At 45.3% G+C, this 24,226-nt stretch overlaps 3 protein-coding genes across 8 annotated transcripts in view; 2 read left to right on the top strand and 1 right to left on the bottom strand.

Annotated features, from left to right (window-relative positions):
• LOC108159380 (facilitated trehalose transporter Tret1-like) overlaps positions 1 to 24,226 on the bottom strand; it is a 69,832-nt gene that overhangs the window by 7,238 nt on the left and 38,368 nt on the right. For 3 of the 6 annotated variants that reach the window (XM_033390553.1, XM_033390554.1, XM_017292608.2), the window contains exons 3-6: positions 4,064 to 4,185; positions 3,104 to 4,006; positions 2,769 to 3,054; positions 2,249 to 2,707 (exon numbers count right to left, since the gene is read on the bottom strand). In XM_033390553.1, coding sequence (XP_033246444.1) covers positions 2,565 to 2,707; positions 2,769 to 3,054; positions 3,104 to 4,006; positions 4,064 to 4,120 — 1,389 coding nt within the window. In that variant the 5' untranslated portion in view covers positions 4,121 to 4,185 and the 3' untranslated portion in view covers positions 2,249 to 2,564. Of the gene's footprint in view, positions 1 to 2,248; positions 2,708 to 2,768; positions 3,055 to 3,103; positions 4,007 to 4,063; positions 4,186 to 24,226 lie in introns of those variants that run through there. The other 3 variants (XR_004472341.1, XM_033390555.1, XR_004472342.1) reach the window with 3 other exon arrangements.
• LOC117187751 (glycerol-3-phosphate dehydrogenase [NAD(+)], cytoplasmic) lies at positions 5,417 to 8,009 on the top strand. Its single transcript, XM_033390559.1, has 6 exons — positions 5,417 to 5,703; positions 5,761 to 6,156; positions 6,207 to 6,390; positions 6,447 to 6,600; positions 6,662 to 6,754; positions 6,810 to 8,009. The coding sequence occupies exons 1-6, from the start codon at positions 5,479 to 5,481 to the stop codon at positions 6,838 to 6,840; spliced, it is 1,083 nt and encodes a 360-aa protein (XP_033246450.1). The 5' UTR covers positions 5,417 to 5,478; the 3' UTR covers positions 6,841 to 8,009.
• LOC108159378 (kinesin-like protein Klp59C) lies at positions 9,821 to 12,287 on the top strand. The gene has a single exon (XM_017292606.2). It carries the CDS (start codon positions 10,004 to 10,006, stop codon positions 12,194 to 12,196), a length of 2,193 nt encoding a protein of 730 aa, XP_017148095.1. The 5' UTR covers positions 9,821 to 10,003; the 3' UTR covers positions 12,197 to 12,287.

Below are 24,226 nucleotides of genomic sequence, written 5' to 3'. Positions count from 1 at the left end.
CCCCCTCCGCCATCAGCGCACACAGTCATTCGTTTCAAGTGTCGCGGCTAAGAAATCCGCTTTGTGGAATCCTCCTTTTGCACAGATATACAAATTAGACAGACACGGCCACGCCCACTAATCATGGAGCTAAGGCGTGCGTCAAGGCGGAAATTGCGAGCCGATTAAATTGGCAATCAACTGAAAAGGCATCAGCAGAGAGGGGGAGCAGTGCTCCAGCAGTGCTCCAGTGCTCTCTCATCTTTTCTGCCAGCAAAATGGCATAATTACATGTAACTAGCCGAAAAAGTTTACATTTATGAGCCAGGCGGCTGTTACCTGGATATTTCCACCGTTTAGGGTGGCGTGTGGGACTAAGCCATCAACATCAACCAAGCGGGAGCTATTTATGTCGCCATCAACGTTGCGGAAAAAAGGCGGCCCACAGAGAAGCAGGAAAGAAAGAGACGGCAAAAGCAGGAAAGGATGAGTGAGATTGAGAGCGGAGAAAGGGTGGGGGACTGGAGGTGAGTTTTGGAAACCAAATGGCTGCGTTGACACAGTTTCCCTGGTCCCCCAGCTGGGTTCTGAATACCGACTCCCTGCTTTATGCAAAATTTATGACTAAAAACTGGCGGTGAAGTCCTTGAAACGATAGAATGGAGAAAGTAGTGAGACTTTCTGGAGACGTTTTGAAAAATGGTCAAGATTTTACAGAGAAGTTGCAAAAGTGTTGAATGAGTAAAGGAGTAAATATAGAAATAAATAAATACATGAAGGGCTCTCAATGACCACAGAGCAATCAGAGGAGTAACCAGACCCAGAACCAATTTAAGTTCTTTGTGGTTACGTCTCTCTGTCTGTCTGTTAGTCTCTTACTCCTGAGAAGGAGGATGAACAGAAAAAGTAGCAATTGAAGATGACCTTTTCGCACTTTGACCGGTCCTGCCAACTGCCACAAAGTACGGGTACGAGAGGCAGAGCTGGCTCTGTGATTGAAATTGACCTCGAGAGTCCCGACTCGCCTACTCGTTTGCCCCCAGCTCCCAGCTAACGGACAGACCGACGGTGGAACGGCAGAGCTCATCCAGACACCATCTGGGCATATTTTAATTACCATTTAGGCAAACATTAAAAAAACCAGAGAGAGAGAGCAACCAAAAAGAACATTAAAAGCATACTGCAGAGGCCCCGCCTTTCCTGCCCACTGCCCTGATCCTTGACCCTGGCCTGTCTGCTTTCAACTTCCCCTCACAAATGGGGGAATGCGGCAAATGTTGTCGGAATATTAATTCGACTTTGGTCCATATTTAAGCAGCTTAATGAACTCGAATCGTGGAGAAAGAGACTACAGTTGCAAGAAACGAACTTAATTCGCCTCAAAGACTATTCCCAATCAATAGGGGGATTGGGGCAGGTAAAGCAGAGAAAACAAAACTTTTTTAGTGCCGCATCTCTTTCGCTTTCCGTTTCTCTCCCTTGATATTTGTTTATTCTTTGAACTTCTCCAATTAAAAGTAAATATTGTGAGTGCTTTATCTCGATTTCAGTCGGGCCAGGCCCAAGCGAAGCCCCAACCCGTCAATGCCATGACGTGCCCGTGCAGTCTCAGGACACAGTTCTACTACCCGTTTGCATAGTTGGCCGTGTATCCACCTCCTCGACCAACTTTCTGCCATCGGACGACCGAGGACTCCTCCTCGCTTGCATTCCGCACGCAATCGGGCCATAGCCAAGGCTTCGTCATTTCCACTCTGTGAAGCTTTCGCTTTGTATCCGCATCTGTATCTGATTTCCACTTGAATCCAGCCAACTCCTCCGGCTACAACTTTTGGCCGAAACTTTGCATTGCGCGTAATTTAATGCCTTTCAAAGCGGCGACGAGACCCCAAACAGCATGCCTTCTATCTCTCCAGAACAGAGCGTTATTTTCCTCCTTCTGGAGTAGCAGCGAGGTGGCTTTACTTCAATTTGGTGGAAGTATTTAGACGTACATAAGTCCTGCAAAATGGTAAACTTCTAAGGAAAAAGGTTGCTCTGACTGTGTGGAGTTTTTATATACGAATATCCTTCGATTTCGGTATACTAACAGGGCCATGCAGCTTGCTCTACTTCCAGCTAATTGGGTTATCTCAAGGAAATGGAAGTTATTTTAAAGTTGAAGCAAAGTGAGAGTGAAAACATTGGCTAAGCAAAAGTTTAGCTACTATTTCAGCATATCATCCGCACAGACACTTGCACAATTCCCGCACAGACACTCGGAATCACGTTTACAGCTAGCAAAAATATGGAATAATTTTATTTACGCCTCAACTTTGTAGCCACAAAATCATATGAGTAACTGCCACGTAAAGCAGGAAGGAAGGTGGGGAAGAGAGCCGTCGCCGTGAGGTGCAGAAACTGGAGAAGCATAAAAACTCGTGGCAAAAACTTTTATGTGCGTATCCCAGAGACGATTCCAGACAACTGCCGGAATTAAGTTTACCTTATTTGGCAGCACAAAAAAAGAGGCAGAAAACTCCAGCGGGAACGAAATAATAAAAACTGAAATTAATGCTGAATGGGAAATATTTCCGTATATGCATCTATTCCTTCCCTCCAGTGAGCTCTGCCTCGATTTGCTCCAGGGACTTGCCCTTGGTTTCGGGCACAAAGAAGATGACAAATAGCATGCCTATAATGCAGCACACACAATATACGGAAAAGGCGCCATAGCTATTGATCAGAGCTGAGGGAGAACACATTATACAAAAGATGTAATGCCAAACTTGTGATTGAACAAAACTCACAGATCATGTCCATATACGTTTTGGTGACTATGAAAGTGCACAGCCAGTTGAAAGCGGTGGCCACAGAGGCAGCCGGAGCACGGACACTGGCCGGCATTATCTCGCCCATCATTAGCCAGGGAATGGGTCCGAAGCCCACGGAGAAGCCCAGCACATAAAAACCGGCGGCCACCAGCGGCAGCCATCCCACACCCGAGAGATCCCAGTCCTTGTGCTTGCCAAAAAAGAATATGGCCAGCGTGAACAGGGTGATAATCATGGTCGTGTCGGAGATGTATAGCAGGACCTGGATACCAGCAGACAGATTAAAGCAGATCACGTATCTAGGATCTCACCTTGCGTCCCACTCGATCGATGACAGCGGTGGCTATTAGAGTGGCCACAAAGTTGACCACGCCCACAATGACCGTGGCAATGGCCGGCTTAATGGTGGAGCCGGCGTCCAAAAAGATCTGATGGGTGTAGAAGATCACCACATTGATGCCGCTCATCTGCTGGAACAGCATCAGGCCGAGGGATATAAGAATGGGCTTACGGTTGCGCTTCTTGAACATGTCCCCATACGTGCTCTTGGCATTGGCCGTCTCGCCCTGTGTGCTGGCCAGCTCCTTCATCTCTGCCTCGACATCGCCGGTCTTGCCACGCAGCCAGGCGAGCGACTTTTGGGCCTTCTCGGTCTTGCCGCGCGACAAAAGGTAGCGCGGTGTCTCCGGCACGAACAGGGTCAGAATGATAAAGGGAATGCAGAAAATGGCCCCAGCGAAGGCCAGTAAGTACCAGTTGAGAAAGGAACCAAAGGCGTAGCAGAGCAACAGGCCCCCGTTGCCCAGCAGGGTGGGCATTAATCCCAGGGTCCCGCGCACATTCGGATGCAACGTCTCGCCCAGGTAGACGGGCAGGACCAAGGTGGCCAGGCCCACGGCCAGACCGCAGAACACGCGACCAGCCAGCACCATGCCGATAGCTGTGGCAAAGCCGATCAGCAGCCAGCCGATAATGAACGGAGGAGCCGTGATCATAATTGTCCACTTCCTGCCAATATACATGATCAGTAGGCCGCCGAGAATGCCGCCCACAAGACAGGCCAGTGGCATAAGGCCACCCACCCAGGACTCTTCCTGTGATGTGATCGAGAACTTGCCATCATCGCCCTTCATGGAGGGCAAGGCCGGAGAGGTGTAAGCACCGCAGAAGCCCGTGCAGAAGGAGCACAAGGACACGGACACGGCCACGAGCAGCTGCAGAAGAAGACTGATAAGGTTTCCCAGAAAATGTATTATCGAAGAGGCGCATACCTGTGTCCATGTAAAGTAGTTTGGATTTTCTTCCTTGGCATTTTCCTTGGGCGGCATGTTGTAAGTCTGTCCAGTGTGTGTGTTTTAATACGACGACTGTGTATATACGAGTTAACACTTATCTGTCGGGATTTGAAAGGAGTGATTTAAATTTCTTTGAAAGTATATCCAAGAAAATAAATAAATAAATAATAAAATAAATAATTCCCTATAAAAGAACATAGTATTTCCGATCGTGAAATAGTCCCTCAGTTTTACCACAAGAGAAATACAGCTTAAGATATGGCCAGCAAAAGGCGCTACTAAATTTCTGAACCCCTCTGATGGTGCTATTTAAAGTGTTGCCGGCCATTTCCATTGCGACGGCCCACTTGAATGCAACAACCTTGGTCCACACCATTCGCATCCAGGGACGAATTTCCATTGTTTTGTCTCCTCGCCATTGTTTTTAGCCCGGGCCCTGGTTTGGCCTTTGCCTCGGCGGCAGCTCATTAAAAATTCCATTTTCATTTTGCCCATCATCCATTTTGATTTCATAGTCGAGTGGATGGCGCTGGGTGGGCTTGGATTGGATTGGGTGGGACTCGTACTCGTTTTTGTAGTATTTGGGATTGCGTTGGGAGCCAGGACCATGAACTACGGTTACCAGACGGCCGACTGAGCGTCGCACACAATTTTCAAGTGTTTACTTTCTTGCACATTGATTTCGTTGAAACTTTCACTATGGCTTTCGCCCATTTTTGTACTTTAAAGCTGGCAATTTGATATTTTATTTATATTTCTCTTAGCCCCCTCTCTGGTAGCTCCTCTTGCCACAGAGAACTTTTCAACGCCAGCGTAATTAAAAAATAAATACGGGAATTATGAACATTTTCCGGCATCAGCTCAATATATATTTCGCCGCAAACATGAATGAACCGAAACCCATGAATCCGCATGGATCCGGATGGGCCAACGAATTGGCCGCAGTGGATGAGGCCTACCTACGTAGTGCTGGAGGGTGGATGGTGGCTGAAACAGTTGCCACAGTTAATTATTTGCCCGACCAGTTTGGCGAACGTGACGTATACGTAATTTTTCGCCCCACGCCCGGTTCGCTGATGAATTGTTTGCCCAGCACTCAATCAATATATGCATACCATACATGTAGATGTGTGCCTTCATATTTGCTCTCGTTTATCCATAAATATATTCATTCACTTTTAAGGTCAACAAAGTTAACGCTTCGTTCCTCATGGGTTTTGAAAGCACAGAACCGCTAAAATTGTACTTTAAACTTGAATGAGAGGACAACTATACAATGAGGCAGCATATTTCTTTCTATCTATGCATACTGCCGAATCATAGGTGCTTTAGTCTTTATAATCAATTCAATAATAAAATCTCTCGGATTAATACACTTTCCAGACTATAAGATGGCCGATAAGATATCGACATGCATCATTGGATCTGGCAATTGGGCCACGACCATAGCCCGAAATGTGGGCAGGAATGTGGCCGCAATGGCCAACACAATGGAGCCGAAGGTCTACATGTATGTGTACGAGGAAATGGTTGACGGTCGAAAGCTTACCGAAATCATCAATACAACCCACATCAATGTAAAGTACATGCCGGACTTTGTGTTGCCTGAAAATATTGTAAGCGAATCGATCCATTAGAGTCTTCGTCCAGCACAGTGTAGCACTGATTTTCAGGTGGCTGTGGATGATATTGTGACTGCTGCCAGGGACTCCGACATCCTGATATTTGCCATACCCCCGACCTTCGTCAGCAGCTGCTGCAAGACCCTGTTGGGCAAGGTAAAGCCCACGGCCCATGCCGTCTCCCTGATCAAAGGATTCGAGCGGGGAGACGATGGACAGATCATACTGATCTCTCAGATTATCATGCGACAGCTGAAGGTTTCATGCTCCGTTATGGTGGGTTGCAATTTGGCCCACGAGTTGGCCAATGATAACTTTGCCGAGGGCACTGTGGGTTGTCGTGATCAGAAGTACTACCGCGTGCTTCGGGACATCTTCAAGTCGGAAACATTCCGAGTGGTGGTCACCGAAGATGCTGACTGCGTGGAGATCTGTTCTACTCTAAGGGTAAATATCTGTGCTAACTCAATTTGCTCTGACGTTGAACTATCACGAAGAACATCATTGCCTTTGCTGCCGGCTGCTCTGATGGCATGGAACTGAACGAGAACACCAAGGCGGGCATTATTCGTAGGGGTTTCCTGGAGATGCTGCAGTTTGTGGATGTCTTCTATCCGGGCTGCCGCATGGGCACCTTCTTTGAGGCCTGCGGCATATCCGATTTGGTCACCAGCTGTTATGGCAAGCGGTTTCTTTATACAGATCCATAAGTCCAGTTTAGGAATTGTTCTTTTTAGCCAATCGTAATCGGAAGCTGGCCGAGGCCTTTGTAAAGACTGGGAAGCCTCTGTGCGAACTGGAGCATATACTCATATCAGGCCATGAGCCCTTGGGTCCAGTCACTGCCGAACTGGTTCACATTTTACTCAAGAAAAAAGGATTGGTGGACAAGTGCGCTCGAGAGACTTTTACTGGCATTTTCTGATACGTTACCTCTTTTTGTTTTTTACAGATTTCCACTGTTTACAACGGTCTATAAAATCTGCATGGGAGATCTACCGCTTACACGCCTCGTGGAGGCCTTGTGTAATGCCAGCGAGGACATGTAAGGCCTTCATTCCTATTGGTATCACAGGAAAATCTAACTTTTTTCGTTGCAGCTTCCATCCGCAACACACTTTCCAGCTTTGAAGGCTGGTCCCCAGTTTAAAATAAATCAGAACCGAACAGAACAGAACAGAACAGAACAGAACAGAAAAACAGCAATTTGGTTTATTCTTTTTATTATTCTGTGAAATGGGGCATATAAAGCCTTGGTTATATTTGCCCGGCAAGTCCCGGCAAACGCAGGACTCAATATTCAAACAAAGCCCCTCGACATCTGCATTGTATTGTGCGTCTTTTCCTTCTGCAGTTCAAGTGTTCCTTTGCGGAGAGTGCACTCCATTGAATGCACCAACGCTCCGAGCACTTGTTGGACTGTTCTGATGACTCGAACAACGGAAATCACTTCAACCAGGCGCTTGGTGGGGGCTTTGTGTGGTTCCTGACTGAATGGGACGGAAAGCCGCATTGCTTTCTTATTGTTTCTCGTTTCTCTACTATACAACATACACTAGTTGTTCCATTCTTCGTCTCGATATGGTATTGTACTGCAGTTGAAGTACTCCCCAATCGAAATTGAGGAAATGGGAGCATCCACTGGAGGACTTGTCAAGCCTCCCTCCTCAAAACTGAACCTCAAAACCCTCCGGACAGGGTTCAATCAACTACATCACGATCTCCTTTTGAATTTGAATCAAACTATCATACAGAATTCTGTTGAGAGTTCAGTTCGTATTCATTCACAAAAGAGAGACGAGAGCTACAACCAGTAACAAAATTTGAGTTTTTGCTTTTTCTCCGATTTTTGATCGAATTTAAATCAATCTATCATAGCGTTCAGTGCTAAAGGGAGTCTTTTAAAAATGTTATCAAATATTTTACTGAAGGTCGCTGCTGTGATTTTTTTTTCCATCGTTTTGGACATTATCGATCAGGAAAATGAAAGCGTACTTGGGGCAAGCATGAGCAAAGTCAATAATATTCTGGATGAGACTATATACTACTTTTGGGAGGATCTGCGTCCAAAGCCACAGGAGAATTGGTTCCAGCGCTACATCGTTCGTAACTTTCAAATGCTGTTCTAAAAGGAACTCAAATCAATTCGCAAATTCCCGAAAAACCAACAATGAGTATTACACAAGGCCGATTAAATCAAACCAAAGCGTGATGCACAACTCAAAAAAGTCATCGTATATATCCCCAAATTAATCCACTGTTCGATGGTTATTTAATAAATTATTTACGCAATTCATTTAGTTTCTAGCATTTCCGATTTCTGGCGGCATAATTAAATGAAAATGAAAATGGCAAAGGGCTTAACGCTTGGGCTGATTGAATGTAAGGGGGGATCATGTAAGGGGATTAGTTGGAATGTCAAAATTGCTCTATTTGATTATACCACCAAATACCATTTAATCCATTCTGATGGCTAACTATTTTATTTGATTAGAATGTTGTCAGTCCTGGCTATGATACTTTTTTTTGGAATGATGCATCATATATAACTTAATAATAAAATAAAAAGAGGCTCATAGATGGAGGGCTAAAAACGCAGAAATCCCCAAAACTATTAGCCGCCTTACACAGCACTGTATTTTTGCTGAATTTCTGACTTTCGTTCAGAGGGAATTATATATCTCACAAGTCAAATTTTAATTTAAACCCACTGAACATTTTCTGCGGTTAAAATAATATGCCAACAGCAATTAAAATGTGTCACATTATGCGAAGCCACTGAATGTTCAAATGTACCATTTCAATGCAAAAGCAATTTTGTCCAGATTTATTTGAAATTTAATTTTTTTGTAAAATCCTGCAAATATTCCACCATTCCAATTGCTTTATTATTAGTTCGTTTTGCATTTTCAGTTTAGGCGGACACGGTGCAAATATGGAGCTTACGTGCGGCAGATGCAAGTCCAAAATTGGTAGCTAAAAATGGAAATGAAAATTCCACAACTGTCTGGCGGAAGAGGGCCGGTACGGGCCTGTACGCCGCTGGCTAAACAAATATGCCATTCCATGGGGGAAGGCAAATAGAACTGGCCCGGGGTGCAGTGCAGTCAGTCGGACATGGAAAACCGATGAAAATTTGCATATCAGGCGGCAGCCAGTGGTACTACTCGTACTTTATTTGCCCAATTCTTGTTGCATTTTTGGTTGGGGATTGGGCTTAAAGCCCTTTGGCTCGTTCTTCGCTCTTCGCTCTTCGTTCTTCGTTCGTTTTTGCTGATAATTACACGGTAAATTTGCCAAAATGTGACGCCAAATAGCAAACAAGATGCCAGTGAAGACTGAAACAAGTTGCACGTATCTGTGCGCTACGCACACAGGCAGTAACGTAACCGTAACAGATACGAGTACTCGCACGCTTTGTGCCACAGTTACACCTTTCCCGAAATGAGAGAGAGGGAGACAGAGAGAGAGAGAGAGAGAGGGAATAGAAAGAGCGATGTGCAAGCACTTCAAAAAATAAATAACAATTTGGTACGTTACACACGTCTCGGCTTATGCAAACGTATCTGTGTCTTGTTCCCTCTCTATTTCTACTATATACGTGTGGGTGTGTGTGTGTGTGTGTGTGTGCCTAAAAGAATACTTCATTTCATTTCGTGTTGAACATGGCCAAAAGCCACCCCACCCACTGGGCAAACACCACCGAGAAATGGCAGCAGTGGTGGCGCTTTGTTGATTTGGTTATTGTGGCTGCCAGTTGTCTTGTTTGCCCTCAAATTGAACAAATAGCTAAAACAATCTCGGTAGAGAAGGCTCCACCACTTACCATATTTCCTGCCTTACACATGTATTTGCTGTTGTTTTACCAGGTCTTAAGTTATAGAATGTCCTAATCAGCCTTGAGTCTTTGGTCACTTTATCGGGAACTTAATTGAACAGGGCCATCCGGACACTGCGGATCCGTGGGTGAATCACGAAAAAAGAACATTGAAGGTGAAGAAGGAGTATACCAAACTCTAGAAGCTTTAATCGAATCTAATCATACACTATCCTATGATCCTCACTCAAGTACTCCAACAACTCTGTTTAGTAGAAACTAAAAACATTTTCGTTTCATCAGTAGTCACTCGAAATGTTTGTCGTATCCGTTTTTACATATTATATTCGAAGCACCTCCATTCCTAAAAATTTAAGTGTCCCATAGTTTTAGTCAAATTCGCAGTCGCATAAATTGTTGTTGTAGAAACCAAAACCAAGCCAAAAATATCGTGTTTCGTTGTGCATCTGCGGCTATATGGATCTGCTCTCGATAACGCAGAAAGTGCTCATACGCCGCACGGATGGACGGGTCCAGCTGGCGAGTATCATCAAGCTGGATGGCGGGCCCAATAGCTCCGTGACCGTGGAATGGCCCGAGGGCGATTGCACGCGTGGCAAGGAGATTACGCTGTCCCAGATCATTGAAATGAATCCGCAAATTTTCGCGGTACAGCGAAGAGGGAGCGTGGCAGGAATGGCCTCCATTCCACCCAGAGCCTCCACACTGAGCGCCAGTAAAATGGTGAACACCCTGATGCAACGTCTGCCGGCTGGCAATGCACCCTACACATTGCGGCGCCTGAAGGTGGGCAGTGCCGCGCCCAGGCAGCGGTCGGCCAGCCGGCAGGAGCGGCATCAGCAGAGGGACGTTCTCGGTGGATCTGATCGGTGCGACTCCAACTGGGACACTGCCAGGATGATCCGCTTTTATCGGATGCAGATGGAGTGCCGACCGCTGGAGAACATGGGCTTGCCGGGCCCCCTGAAGAGGCACGGTATTATGGTGTGTGTGCGGAAGCGCCCCCTCAACCGGCAGGAGCTGGCCGAGCACGAGCTGGACGTGATCACCATGCCCCGGGCGGATATGCTGGTGGCGCACGCGCCGCGCCGGCACGTGAACCTTGTGCGATTCCTTGAGAACCACAACTTCCGCTTCGACTATACCTTCGACGAGGCCTGCTCGAACGCCACCGTCTACAATTATACTACCCGTCCCCTGATCCGGCACATATTTGATGGCGGAATGGCCACGTGCTTCGCTTACGGGCAGACCGGGAGCGGCAAGACGCACACAATGGGAGGAGAATTCACGGGAAAGCAGCAGAACGTGATGGACGGCATCTATGCGATGGCGGCCAACGATGTCTTCAGCACTTTGGCGGAGCCGGCGAACGCCGGCCTAGGACTGAGGGTGACCTGCAGCTTTTACGAGATCTACGGATCGCGGATCTACGACCTCTTGACTCCGGGCAGAGCGCAGTTGCGCGTCCTCGAGGATAGCCACCAGCAGATCCAGGTGGTGGGTCTCACCGAAAGGCCAGCGCGCTGCACCACCGATGTCCTGTTACTCCTGGAGCAGGGCAACTGTGCCCGCACCTCAGGCCATACCTCGGCCAACTGCAAGTCTTCTCGCTCCCATGCCATTTTCCAGATTATTCTGCGAACCGCGAACACGTACCGTCTCCATGGAAAGCTCTCGCTGATCGATCTGGCCGGAAACGAGCGGGGGGCGGACAACTCCAGTTCCGATCGAAGGACACGCCTGGAAGGCGCCGAGATCAACAAGTCCCTGCTGGTACTGAAGGAGTGCATCCGGGCTCTGGGTCGTCAAGCGGGCCACATTCCATTCCGCGGCTGCAAGCTCACCCAGGTGCTGCGCGACTCCTTCATCGGAAAGAAGGTAAAGACCTGCATGATAGCGACGATCTCGCCGGGTCTGCGCTGCGTGGAGCACACACTGAACACCCTCCGATATGCGGATCGCGTCAAGGAGCTTACGGCACATACTATGTCCCCAAAGCGTTTCTGTCGGTCCACTTCCGTGGTAGCAGCCCCGTCCGTATCGGGAAGCAGCCTGGTTGAAACCAATTCCCTTCCGGATATCATCAGTCCAACCCAGACTTCACAATCCCTGACCAACTTGCAATGGTTCGTCTCCTCCACATCCCTACCGGTCGTGGAAAACCACTCGAACAGAACGACCAGAACCCGTCGATCTTTGGAAATGGACACTCTGACCTACTGCTCAAATCCGAACGAGAACAGAAGACCCGAACGGGAGCAGTTTAATCCTCCCAATTTACATAAGCCCGTACCGCAGATGTGCTCACGGCATTCGGAGGTGAGCTCAAGACATTCGGAGATGAGCTCAAGGCATTCGGAGATGAACTCGAGGCATGCGGAGATGAACTCAAGGCATGCGGAGGTGAACTCAAGGCATTCGGAGGTGAACTCAAGACATTCGGAGGTGAGCTCACGGCATTCGGAGGTGAACTCAAGACATTCGGAGGTGAGCTCACGACATTCGGAGGGGAACTCACGGAGCACGGAGGGGAACTCACGACACACGGAGGGGAACTCACGAAACACGGAGGTGTTCCAAGATGCCTCGCTGCTGCTGTCCAAAGCCTTGGACCTGGTAAAAAGATCCCGTGAGAACGAGTTCTAAATCATGATTTCTACAACACACACATTATCTACTATATAAAATAAGTCTTGGATCTAAATAAAAAGAATCAGAGGAAGTAAAATCTTTTAGCTAGTTCAAAACGTGGACATTCATTCACCATTCGAACAGCTTTACCTATTACCTTAAAGCAGACTCCGTATTACCCACACTGCTGGCCTCATTCCTAGTTCATTTGTGTGCCAACCTGTGCGCCTGGGCTTAGGCCCTCAGCCTATACTCAAAACATTTCCATCTCTAGACTGTGGCCCGTTTTCCCATGCCCAACTCGAACTAAGAGCAAATATTTTCCGCATAGTTGCGTACTAAGCCAAAAACTTACTTCTTTCTTTCAGTTTTTCTCTTGGCTTTTTTTTCTGCGTACTGCTGGGAGGAGACGGGAAGTGGCGTGGCTCCTTTGACAGCTGTCAATATACAATATTGGGGATTATGATGGTGCAAAGACACGTCTTACGACAAAGCTTTGTGTCAATATATTAAATTATGGCTTACGGCGGCTTTGCCCTAACTCCCAGCTCCCTCTCTCCCTCTCCCACTTTCACTTTCACTCTCTGGTTCTTTTTATCTTTATCTGGCTTGACTTTTTGGCTTTTTTTCGCGTAAATCCCCTCCATAAATGCCCAAGGCAGAATAAATATGGTTGAAGCAGGCAAATTTTATGTTATTCCAAAACGTTTCACATTAATTGAAATCGAACTAAGAAGAGTATCAGTATTAACCAGGAATTTCATTTCAAATCGAAATCGAAGCTAAGAGCTCCACTTAAACCTCACTTGAAATATATTACGAGTAATTAAAAGGGAAATTAATATTGTGGCTCGAATGTTTGCCGTCTTCTACGGCTGTCAACGATTTAATGTTTGCCATTTCATGTTCAAGTCCCTGCCGTCACCCGCGTCGTTAATCAAAAGCGTCTTTAATCTTATGTCAAGTAATGTAAATAAACAATTACGAGCATTTATGTGTGCACACTTGCCCTCGCACCCACACGGCACACCACCTGGCACACACAAGAGCACAAATTTTGCGGCTTAAAGTTAATTCGTTTCCCAAGTGTTTACCTAACCTGGCATTAAACCAGCTAGTGAGATGCACCCGCACGGTTCCCCCGCGCCTTCATATCCATCCTTTCTAATATGCCATTAGCATTGCTACCTAAATAAGTAAGTGAGTAAATTTGATAGGCACATGAACACATACATACATACATACTATGTACATATGTACACCGACAAGAAAGGAGACAGAGCAAACAAAACCGGAAGGCAGCGCGTACGGAATCAGTCAAGTGCAAACATTTCAATTTTGAAGAAACTGATAAGTCGCATTAATGTAAACTTAACGTTGGATAAACAAATTTCTAAAGAGCGACCGATACGACCCCCGAAAAGGAACGAAACACATCAAACACATTTCTTGATTGAAAGCTGAAAGCAGTCTTCAGACGCTGGCATCGTTCCCCCGCCAAGCCCCCGCCGCCCTCCTATATATCGATTACTTTGCGTCTAATGCACTTTGCAACTCCAGGACTCCAACAAGAAGAGCTCCCTCTCTATCAAATGGTTCAACTTTAGCCGAAAGTCCTTGCCACGAAAGTGTTTTGGATAAAACTTTGCTCGTGGCGTGGCAGCGCAGCCCCAAAGAAAGAAATATAATACTCGTAGCAGAGATTCAGCTGGCGAGTAGGTGGAAATCTAGATGCTCCGCTAGTGGGCGAAATATCAATGAGCTAGTATAGCAAAAGCATATCCCACCAATGGTACATTCGTTATACTTTAAAATACCTCAAAAGACCTCCACTTAGAGCTTGATTTCCATGTGGTAATCGTGTAAACCGATCACATATGCATGTACGTTATTCCAACAAATAAAAATGTGATCGAATGAGTGGTTTAAGCAGTCCTTTGGCACTTCCCTTCCACTTCCGCCAATCCCTCATTTTGCTGGATGCATGTTGGCAATGATAATTGTCCTGCTCGGACTTTGTCGTTGTCATTGTCCGGCCAATAAATTGTTGGCAGCTGCATGTTTGTTAAGCCCCACCCGAGGGCCCCCAATAAGCCATGTCGGTTGCGTTTGCCTACAGGCTATTGGTTGAGTGGGCAGCGGATACTGGACAACACTGAGTCGTGTCCGTATCCTGTCTGGTGCTGTCCCTTCTGTCGACGCTTCAACTGTTGTGCCAGGCCTGGGGCGAGTTATTTATGTTGCGAATTACGGGCTCAGTTAAAATAATTCTCCTTCGAAGCGAGCAAATAAATAAGATCTGCCATCTTTTCGAATGCAAACCGATTACGGCATGCATTTGCAGCAGTTTTAAATTTGAATTAAAATTTCCATAACTTGCTGAGCCACAAAGGCCTCGCTTAAAGCCTCTTACAATAATTGAAATGTCCTTATTTAAGCTCTCCCAGTGACCGCTTCCGCCTTCGCCTCCTCATCGTCCCTTAATCCAGGGCAGGCCCAGACGGCAAGAGCCGTCGTCCAGCTGAGTCGGCAAGGGGCGTTGCCTTTTGTCTTAACCCAAATTGTTCGCCATTAAGCCGTCAAGTGCTAAACATGCAAGCGATTCTCAATTCAGTTCTCCTTCTCTCGCCTCGCCTCGCCTTTCCTTGCCCCAGCTCTCTTTTTCTCCCATTCTCCATTCGCGTGCCACCGTATGGAAAACGTCAGAGAGAAATTTGCAAAGATAAAAACGAACTTTGCATATTTACAAACACTGTCAGACGTAGGTTAAAGTCCATTAAAAAATGGTGTGAGATGAACAGGGCAACAAGAGGGACCAAGTGTGCAGGGAAGGGAAAGGGTTTCATTTCAATTTTCACTTGCCCACCTTTTCAATGCCCTCAGAGAGGGTATAGAGGCAAGTTTATCCAATGGGCTGCAAGCAGTTTGGGTTCCTTACTAGACTTCAAAACACTGAAGAAGCTAACAATCTGGGGCTATACTTTTCGAAGCTATTCGAAGGAATATTTTAATAGAAAAATATGTTTCAAAATGCAGTGGAAGGATTTTCTCAGATGAGAGACTCTTTACTCATTTCTTTCTTATAGAATATAAGCTTTTACCATCCTTTAAATAACGAAATTCAATTTGTTTCATTTTGATATCCTTGAGCATCCTAGAGTACATCCTTAGATATCAAACAAGCGTATATTCTTGATCTGATTATATGGCAATGGCCATCCTGTATGAGGACATTATCATTCCTCTGGCCACACAGCAGAGTGGAAATGTGTGAAAAATGAGAAACGAAAGAGCAGCAAACTGTGACTGCCGAGCCACGGGGCATGGAATGCCTGCAACAGCCACTATAGTCGCATACTCGTATCGCCCCGAAGAACTTGACAAACATCAAGTTGGCTGCACTGCCACATGTCCTTGCAAGCCACGGTACATGTACATACATGTCTGTGCATGCGTGCGCGCTGCGCTGGTGTGCTTGTGTTTGTCACGCTAACCTCAAAATTGCCGCCAACAATTTAACAAGCAGACGTTGTGTGAAAAATATGTCAAACAGAAGGCGAAGGCGGTGGCGGTGGCGATGGCGGTGGCATTTCGTTCTTCTCTTTTTTGGCCAGCTTTCATACGAAAATTGCGTTAGCACACAACACACACACCCACACACAGAGACACACGAGGACGAGAGGACACTCAGACATGTCCCCATAGTCGAATTACTAACATAAAAAGTGGCTAACACACACACACACACACACACACAGACGCATACAGAAACGCCGACACCCACATGCCAGGGCAGGGCAAACATTTTCCCAGCCACGTTTTGAATTATGCATGTCTGCCACACATGACTCGGAATCCCTCGCTCCACTTGTCTCTCCTCTCTCTTTTCGCCTCGTTCTGGGCCACGAAGAAAAATATACATATTCACCAAAAAATAAAATTACAAAATATGCAAACGGTTGAAGGCACAAACTATTCGTGGCACCAGCTCCAGGAGTTGAACCAGAATGCGGCTCAGCGAAGCAGGAAGGATGTGTTTGGATATTATGGTTCCCCCAACCTCATAATGACTGAATTCAGTGTCGAGCAGCATTTAAGTGTTCCTGAATTCCCATTTCCAGACTCCTTTTCTGCATCCGAATCCGAGTCCACCTTTGATTACTCATGTGTCCAGAGGTCCAGAGGTAAGCGGATCATGGAGCCTACTATGGGCACAAATAAAGCCTAAAAGGAAGCTAATTTCAAAGTCAACTAGGAGCACAGCTTATCAAGAGTCTCTCGAACTGAAAATCTCATTTGCCTGGCATCATTAATGGGACCTAAATGAGGAAGTAGGTCCAAGGAAATGAATTTTCCAACAGACCAAGGACCCTGTAATACGACCAAGTGCATAAATGATTCAAATAGGTTCCCAATCAATAGACAGTGCGGCTGTAACAAGCCCATTATGTCACATTCAACTGCCTGAGTCCGCCGCCAGTTGCAAATACACTCCTTCACAGAGTGGGAGGACAGGGCAGTGAAAAAGCAGCAGTCAGAAAACAGTAATTAAATGGAAAACGCACTCGAAAAGCCAGCCGAGTCAAGGCACTCCTCTCCTGGCTTTGGGGCACAATCGCGTGACTTCGAGGCCGACCCTCGCGCACTCACCAAATACCCACACAAACAGCTGTACTCGAGTGCTGCTCAAGTATGAATTTTTGTATACGAGTATATTCTTGTACTTGTACATGATTTCTTTTTATAATTTTAATTTGCGACAACCTTGGCTCAAACGATGGCCTTGAGAGGGTCCTGGGCCTGGAGCTCAAGTTAATTTCGACTTTCTTGTTTGCTGTTGAATAATAAATTCGGTTATTGATTTCTTCCTGAAAAATGAGCACACAAAATAAGCCAGAAAATTAAACTCAAACCGGAACCGGATGATGGGATGATGGAACGATTGGATGACGACGCCCACAGACTGTGAAAGTTTATGGAGTCGTTTGGGGTGCTACAAATGTACTGCTCATCTGGGGGCCGCTAGAGTAAAGTTGTTTGGTTTACTTTATGATCTTGGCACTTGTTGTTTTCACTCCCAAAGAACAACATAATTTTGGCCAGTCAACAATCAACTGCTGGCCACCGCCTTCCCCTTCAAAGGGATATTCATGTGTCAGTTGAAAGCGGATGAAGGAAAAGTGTTGGCAGGAAGGAAAACTTCTTGTCCGTTTGTCAAAATGTAATAAAGTGCAAACAGCAGCAAAAAATAATGTGAACACATAAAAATAACCAAAAGTTTTTCCTCTTTATACCAACACACACACACACACACACACGTACACATGTATGGGGGTGTTGGCTCTCTCCAGACCTATTGTTTTATTATTGTTCACCCTTTTTGGATGGTACGAGTTAGAAGGGGATGACTACTTGAACTTGGCATTGACATGGCGTGGACAGCACAAGTCCATGGGGGAAACTCTGTCTTATCCACGGAAGAGCATACAACTTTTCCTTCCGCCCTACTGACCGCCCCCCCCACTCTTGTCTTGTCAAAGTCTACAAAGTCCCCTCAAGCACAAGCACAATTCAAGCCATTATTATATGTTTAATTAAGCCAAAAGTTTTGTATCAGATTCGGCTTAGGGATACATCTGGGATAGGGTGGCGGATATAAATGCTGTTAAAAAAATGACTGTCTACGGTAAACAGACGCTAAGTGTCCGTAATAGGCATCTTTTTCCGGATATCTATATTTTTTTTTCGAACATCACACTCGAGAGGTAATAAATCGCGGACTCTTAGGCTCCTTTGACATGGACATCTGATCTAATCCTTAAAAGACAATTATTTCTACTACACTCTCTCACTGGCAAATTTTTGTTAAATTTTCCACCAAACTATGTATTTCCCCAGCAACTCAATTGGGGCTTTAATTTGGGCTTTAATTTTTTCCACGCCCTTCTAGACATACGCTTTGGTAATGGTGGGCGTGGCAGTGCATGGCTGCCGGCACTCGGCACCACAGATATATAATATATACGATACAACGCCAGACAAAAAGTATATTTCCTCAATTGATTTTGATTGTTTTTGCCCCCGGGGGAAGGACACGCAAAAAGGCTAAAAGGCACCGAAAATTGTATTGATTTATTTGTCGTGCTTTTGTCTCTCTTTGGGGAAATCTGAAACATTCAAATATCGTATCTTTTAACTTTAGTTTCGCTATTTTATTGGTGCGGAGCGGCCGCCAAGTTCAAAACTAAATATTTTTCCACCAAAAAGTTATCCATTTTCCATTTTATTTCATTTCATTTTCCACTGACGGTGGTCTTTTTCACCACGAAATGAGAAAACAAAGAGGAGGCAAACTTTTGCGGATATCATGACTACAAGATACCTCTGGTTCTCAGGCCCAGGATATCCAGCTGTTGCGGGCCACGCGAATGCAATATACCCCTCTATTCCCCATATAGGGGGCATAACAATTTCACTCAGAGCCGAATGGAGGCAAGTGGGTTGGAAAAGGTTAACAGCAACTTATGCAAATGCCTTATGCAACGGAGGATCTCCCCCAATTCACGCAGTCCCCCACGCACCGCTTCTATCCTTTATAGTTTTCCCATTCTCCCTCAGAGAAAGAGAGAAGCCAAGTCAAATAGAAGGGAAAAATAAAGCGAACTTTTTGTTAGTTTGGTTTAAGTACCGTGGAAATGGTTGAAGGAGACTTTTGGTGGGGCCCGAGGTCAGTTCTGCATGACTCTCCTCTCGGGCTGCCCTTTGTTTCCAGGGAAATACACACAGAATGGCGTTTTAGTTGGTTCAAATAACTCAAATGGCAGCAGACGAAGAGGAGCAAAATATTTCCCTCATTTGCATTTTACAAGAACTTTTCCCAACGGCTGTTAAATGGTAAGGGGATGGTTCTTTGGGTATGGGAAAAGATTGCCAACAGTTAACCACACATTCCTTAATCTTCCATCTGCTGCAATGAATCTTTGCCGCCCCCCACTCTCCACTGCCCTTGGCTCTTTTGAATGCGAGAGGCGGGCCAATTTGTGGCCACTAATTCGGCATCTGAATAGTCACTTGAAAATGAGAAAGAAAGGGAAGTCTTTCGGGGAGAAGTGGAGACCAAAGAGAGGCAGACGAAGAACAGGAGAAGTGTACTCGTACTTTGGTAGACTTTTAACGATGTCATTGCAATAAACTTGAGGCTTCTCAACCTCAAACTTCTTCGCATTCCTTTGCCTACACTCCCCCCCCCCCTTCCGCCCCGTTCCACCATTTTCCAGACAACCATCCCACCCGCATTTCCTTTATCAATTACGCGAACATTTTTTTAATGATTTCGACTGCAGTTTTGTTTGGTTTGGGTCCAGCAGAAATCTCCGTTTCGTTTCGTTTCGTTCCGTTCCGTTGGCTTGATTTTCTTTCCTTTCTTTCGTGCTTTTGCGCTTTTCTTTTGCTGACAAGTGCACATTTTTCTTGGCTCTAACCAGCCCCCGTCTCGCCTCTGCCGATACCAAGAAAAGCGCAAACTTTATGCAGAAGCACAGGACTCAAAGAAGTAAAAATAAAACTTTGAAGAAACAGGAAGCGGAAGAGGAATAAATATTTGTATTTTTTTTCCATATAGAAGAAGTTGGAAGAATGCACTTTTTTGCTGTAAAATCTTCCCCGCCAGTTTTTCCCCTATTCCTTTCTTTATTGGTTCGTCAAGTAACTTACTTGAAGTTGAGAATTTTCCTAATAATTAGTTGGCAAATATTATTAATTATCTTCGTTTCTCTGATAATTTAAGGATAAACCCCCCCGGTATTCCTTTAAAGAGGATTTCTTTTGGAATCTCTTGAAGTTCCCTTTTGTCTAGAAAACTTTCGACTGTGTGTTTAGAGCCATGAGCTCTGTTTCCTTTGATGAAGTCTTTCTATGAATCCTTTTCTGTTTTCCCCCAATTGCTTTCTGTTTTCTCTCTTCTCCCCCCAATTTCATTCGCTTTTACGTTTATGTTCTAGTTTTTTCTCAAAGTCCTCACGGGGCTTATCGCATGGCGATGATCTGATATGATAAATCCTACCTCAAATATGAAACGTATTCAGGCTGGAGGTCTGTGCGCAGAGTCTGACTTGAATACACATTGGTTGACTGTTAGTCTGTGTGACTGTATGCTCGTGTGGGTGTATTCGTGTGTGTGTGTGTACAGTATGGCTACTGTAGGCTTGTGTGTATGTATGGATGTATAACTTGTTGCAAATGCTTATCAATTAATACAAATCATTGCCTACTTTTCTGCGTGTTGGCTTCGTCCGCATTGCCCGGCCTTCCTCGAGGGAGTTTTTCTCCTTGGGTGTGTGAATACTCTAATTGAAAAAGGGTATAATGGCGTAAGAATAGTCCGTTACAGACATTTCCTTTCAAAATTTAAGACCTTTGACTATCCCAATCGTGACCTTGGGTTATTGAAAACATTCCCAACTATGTTGGAGGTAAGCTTATCCAGAAGTATACTAGTACTTCTGACAGGGTATAGTCCGAATCGGTTAGTGTCTTCTTCCTTCATTAACCATTCCCTCTACATTTGGAATTCTTATTTATGGTGAGCATTTGGCTTAATCCACCATCATTTATACCAATTTGCGGCCAAATAGTTGCCACATGTGAGCCATCTGGGAGGCGCTTAGGCAGCGAGGAGGCGGCCTCTGAGGACCAGAAACAGAGCTTAAGCAACAGTCGGTGGTATTTGATGAGGCGCCGGCTCTGAAGTGGAGCTGTCAGTGATTTATTCCGAGATATTTACTGATTTCCATCTAAGGACTCCTTTCAGTGCCGCCCAAAAGGTATGTCAACAGAACTTGATACATTTTCCACTCATCTTTAATGCGAGTATATCCCTTTAAAACGTTTACTCATCTTTCATTGATGAATTTGACTTTTAGCCTGATTGCTTTTCAATTAAGGCAAGCGGAAAAAACAATAATTCAACTCATAAATCATATAGCAGCGAAACAAACGTGAGGAATTTAATACTTTTGCCCATTACATTATTTACATATTAAATAATTTCCGATTGTAAACTGTTGGCAAACACCAAATACCTAAAACACACAAAGGCCATAAATTATGCTCCGAAATTAAACATTGCCGCATAACTGCATATCACACCACGTTTCGATATAGATAGTACTTTCCCACAGCCTCATGGCTAATCGAAATTAGTAATGGTAATCGTATCAAAGGAAAAAGTGATTGGAAAACAATTAGCCAAACTATTAAAATCACCACATTTCATTTAAGCAGTTTATTTTGTAGTAAAAAATGCTACAGCAGGTAGATAAAGTATCCAAGTGCTCAAAAGATACTGAAAAAAGCTGGGTCAACCTATTCCGCTTGGCATTCAAGTACTTCGAAGTATTTCCACCAAGTATTTGTGGCCCCATAGTTGTTTTTGTTGTAGATGTAGACCGTGCCGTGAAAGAAAGCTGACAAAAGATACGCTAAACAAAAGACGAGCCGAAACGTTAAAGGCTGAAGGAAAAAATACACTTTAAATTTCCGTGGCGGTTCTGAAATGCAAATAAAGCGGCAGGGAAAGTGCTTAAAGGACTTTCAGCAACTAATTCACTTGGAGGGGTCGTAAAAAGGGGAAATGGAATAAATTAATAAGGCGCACACACACACAAAAACACCAGAGCTGACCAGCTGTTGCCCGGACTTGAGACCTTCCAGGCATTTCCTTTCCTTTCCTTTCCGAGTGTCCCACTTGGTGTCCGGAGGCGTAATTAATAAAGTTATTACCAGGAGCAAAGGGACCAGGACCAGGACCAGGACCGTACTGGATACAGGATACAGCTTACATGTGGACACCATTAACTTGTAATTATGGTCGACTCACGCTTCCCGGTTCCCTCAAAGGCCTGCTGGATGTGGGGTCCGAGTGTATTACCAAACTTATTAGTGCCAGTGGTTTTTCGGCTATTGGCAACTGCATTCGGCGCTCCAAAACTCACACACGGACGAGAAGTGATTGCAATTTGTCAGAGCGTGCACTTAATGGCAAACTATGTTGGGCTGTTCATGGAAACGTTTTCGATGGGAAAACTCTTGGGTTTCTACATAATTTTCATATTTTTCCGAGAAGATTCCGAGAAAATATAAAAAATGGAATCAAGAAAAGGGTAAGAGACCCTTTTTACTTCTTCCATCTTCCAACATGGACTAAGAAGAAGCTCAAGGTAACCAGTTCACTGAATGCAAAGGAATCTATTAATGATGGACTCCCATTTGGAAAATACATATATTCCAACACGGAATCAATAAGTTTATTCAAATTTTATATACTGGCTCCATCAATGTCTGAGAAGCCAATGCCAGAACGCCCCGCCACGAAATTGTATTCCAATAGCAGTCCAATGGTCATATTACTCGTGCAAGGGATCCCTCCCACAGAAACACCCGCAGGCCTTGCCATACTAGACAGAATATTCGAATGTTTTTGCTGTTGAAAGCAATGGAGCTACCCACACAAGGACCCACGCAAAAACACGGATATGCACATGTGCCTCGTAACAAGCCTACGCGAGAGCCAAATGTTGGCTGACAAGCTAATCGAGCTTATTGAAAAATGATTGCATACTTTTCGGCGACACCAAACAGAACCACAAAGTGGAATGAGGCGCACCGCACACCCATCTGCAGAGACAGACAGAAGCTACATATATCTGCTATAATGATTTATTCTGCCACATTCCATTTATTGCACATAATTCGTGGTAAGCTCCCACTACCCTGCGCACAGGACCGGGCCGAGCCCCCTGGGGCATACATTTATCTTAGCATTTGGTGAATAATCGAATACAATTTTTTAGTGTCGCTTAAATAATATTTATTTACAGTGAGCGTCAAAAGTATAGCATGGCACGTAGTTCACCTAGCCCAAAGCCGACACCTAGCCCGCCCCCATCAAAGTGCTAATGTGAACGGTAGCGGGGTGTTGCCGCACAGAGAGGCAAGCCAGGGGCCAGGGCAGACTTGTCGTTAACATATTGTGGCATATTTATTTTCTTTCATGCCGTCGACATTCACGTTGCACGTCAAATTCGCCAAGCTAGTCGACACAGGAAAAAAATCCCCCCAGAGGAAGAGAGAGGGGAATAGGGAGAAAAAGAGAACGAATGAGAGGAAAAGGAAGGAAAACAGTCGAAGTAAACGAATTCCTTTCGTACGTGCCTGACATTTCATTGTTTTCGTTGCGGAAGAGAGAGCTCCGTTGGAATGTGGTGCCAGGAGAGGACAGAGCCAAAAGGCAGGTGGGCATGGGCGGAGGAGAGGCAGGAGAGTGGAGGGAAAGTGCGGATCGGAGGTGGATTCCGGATGGCGGGACCCACGCACCATCATTGCCGGAGCAACCTTCAAATGTCGCCTCCAAACTGTCTCGATGTCGATACAAGTTTCTATATTGTTGCTGTTCTTTGCAGTTTCCGATACCCTAACCGACGGTGAGGTACACTCGCATTTGATTGTTTCTGAACCTATGGAAAGGTCTGAAGAAGTTCCAAATGATAGAAGATCTAGAATAGCTTCTATCGTAACCACATGTTTTCGTTCTACAAGAGACGAGTACTAGAGTGCGAGCTGTCTATAGCCCACCCAGAGATCGTTGCAAGTTTCTTCTTCCATTAAAGATCAACTAATTTCCAGTAAGGGTATGCAAACATTAAGGAATTTACCATTCAACCCTAGAATTCCGACGCCTTTCTCCATATACGAGTATATGTTTCTTGTGTTAGTGCGCTTCAATGTGTGCTAGTATGCTACTCAATGTGTGCGTGTGTATCCGTGTGTATGCTCTACGTCGCTATCGCAATGTGGCATGTCAATTTATTTGTCAAAGAGAAAAATAAGGCAGGTAAAAGTGTAAGCAGAGCAAAGGAGAAATAGCAATAGCCAAAACATAAAACCGTCAAAGATACGAGACGATGACGAGGCTGGAGAAAGGGGAAGAAGCGACAGAGGCAGAAGAAAAAGACGAAGGCACAGAAGGAGGTAGAAAACAATGACAGC

This window comes from Drosophila miranda, chromosome 3 (assembly GCF_003369915.1).
Source record: "Drosophila miranda strain MSH22 chromosome 3, D.miranda_PacBio2.1, whole genome shotgun sequence".
Classification (NCBI taxonomy): Eukaryota; Metazoa; Arthropoda; class Insecta; order Diptera; family Drosophilidae; genus Drosophila; species Drosophila miranda.
Note: the sequence above shows the minus strand (reverse complement) of the source record. Positions and strands in the feature narration are given on the sequence as shown.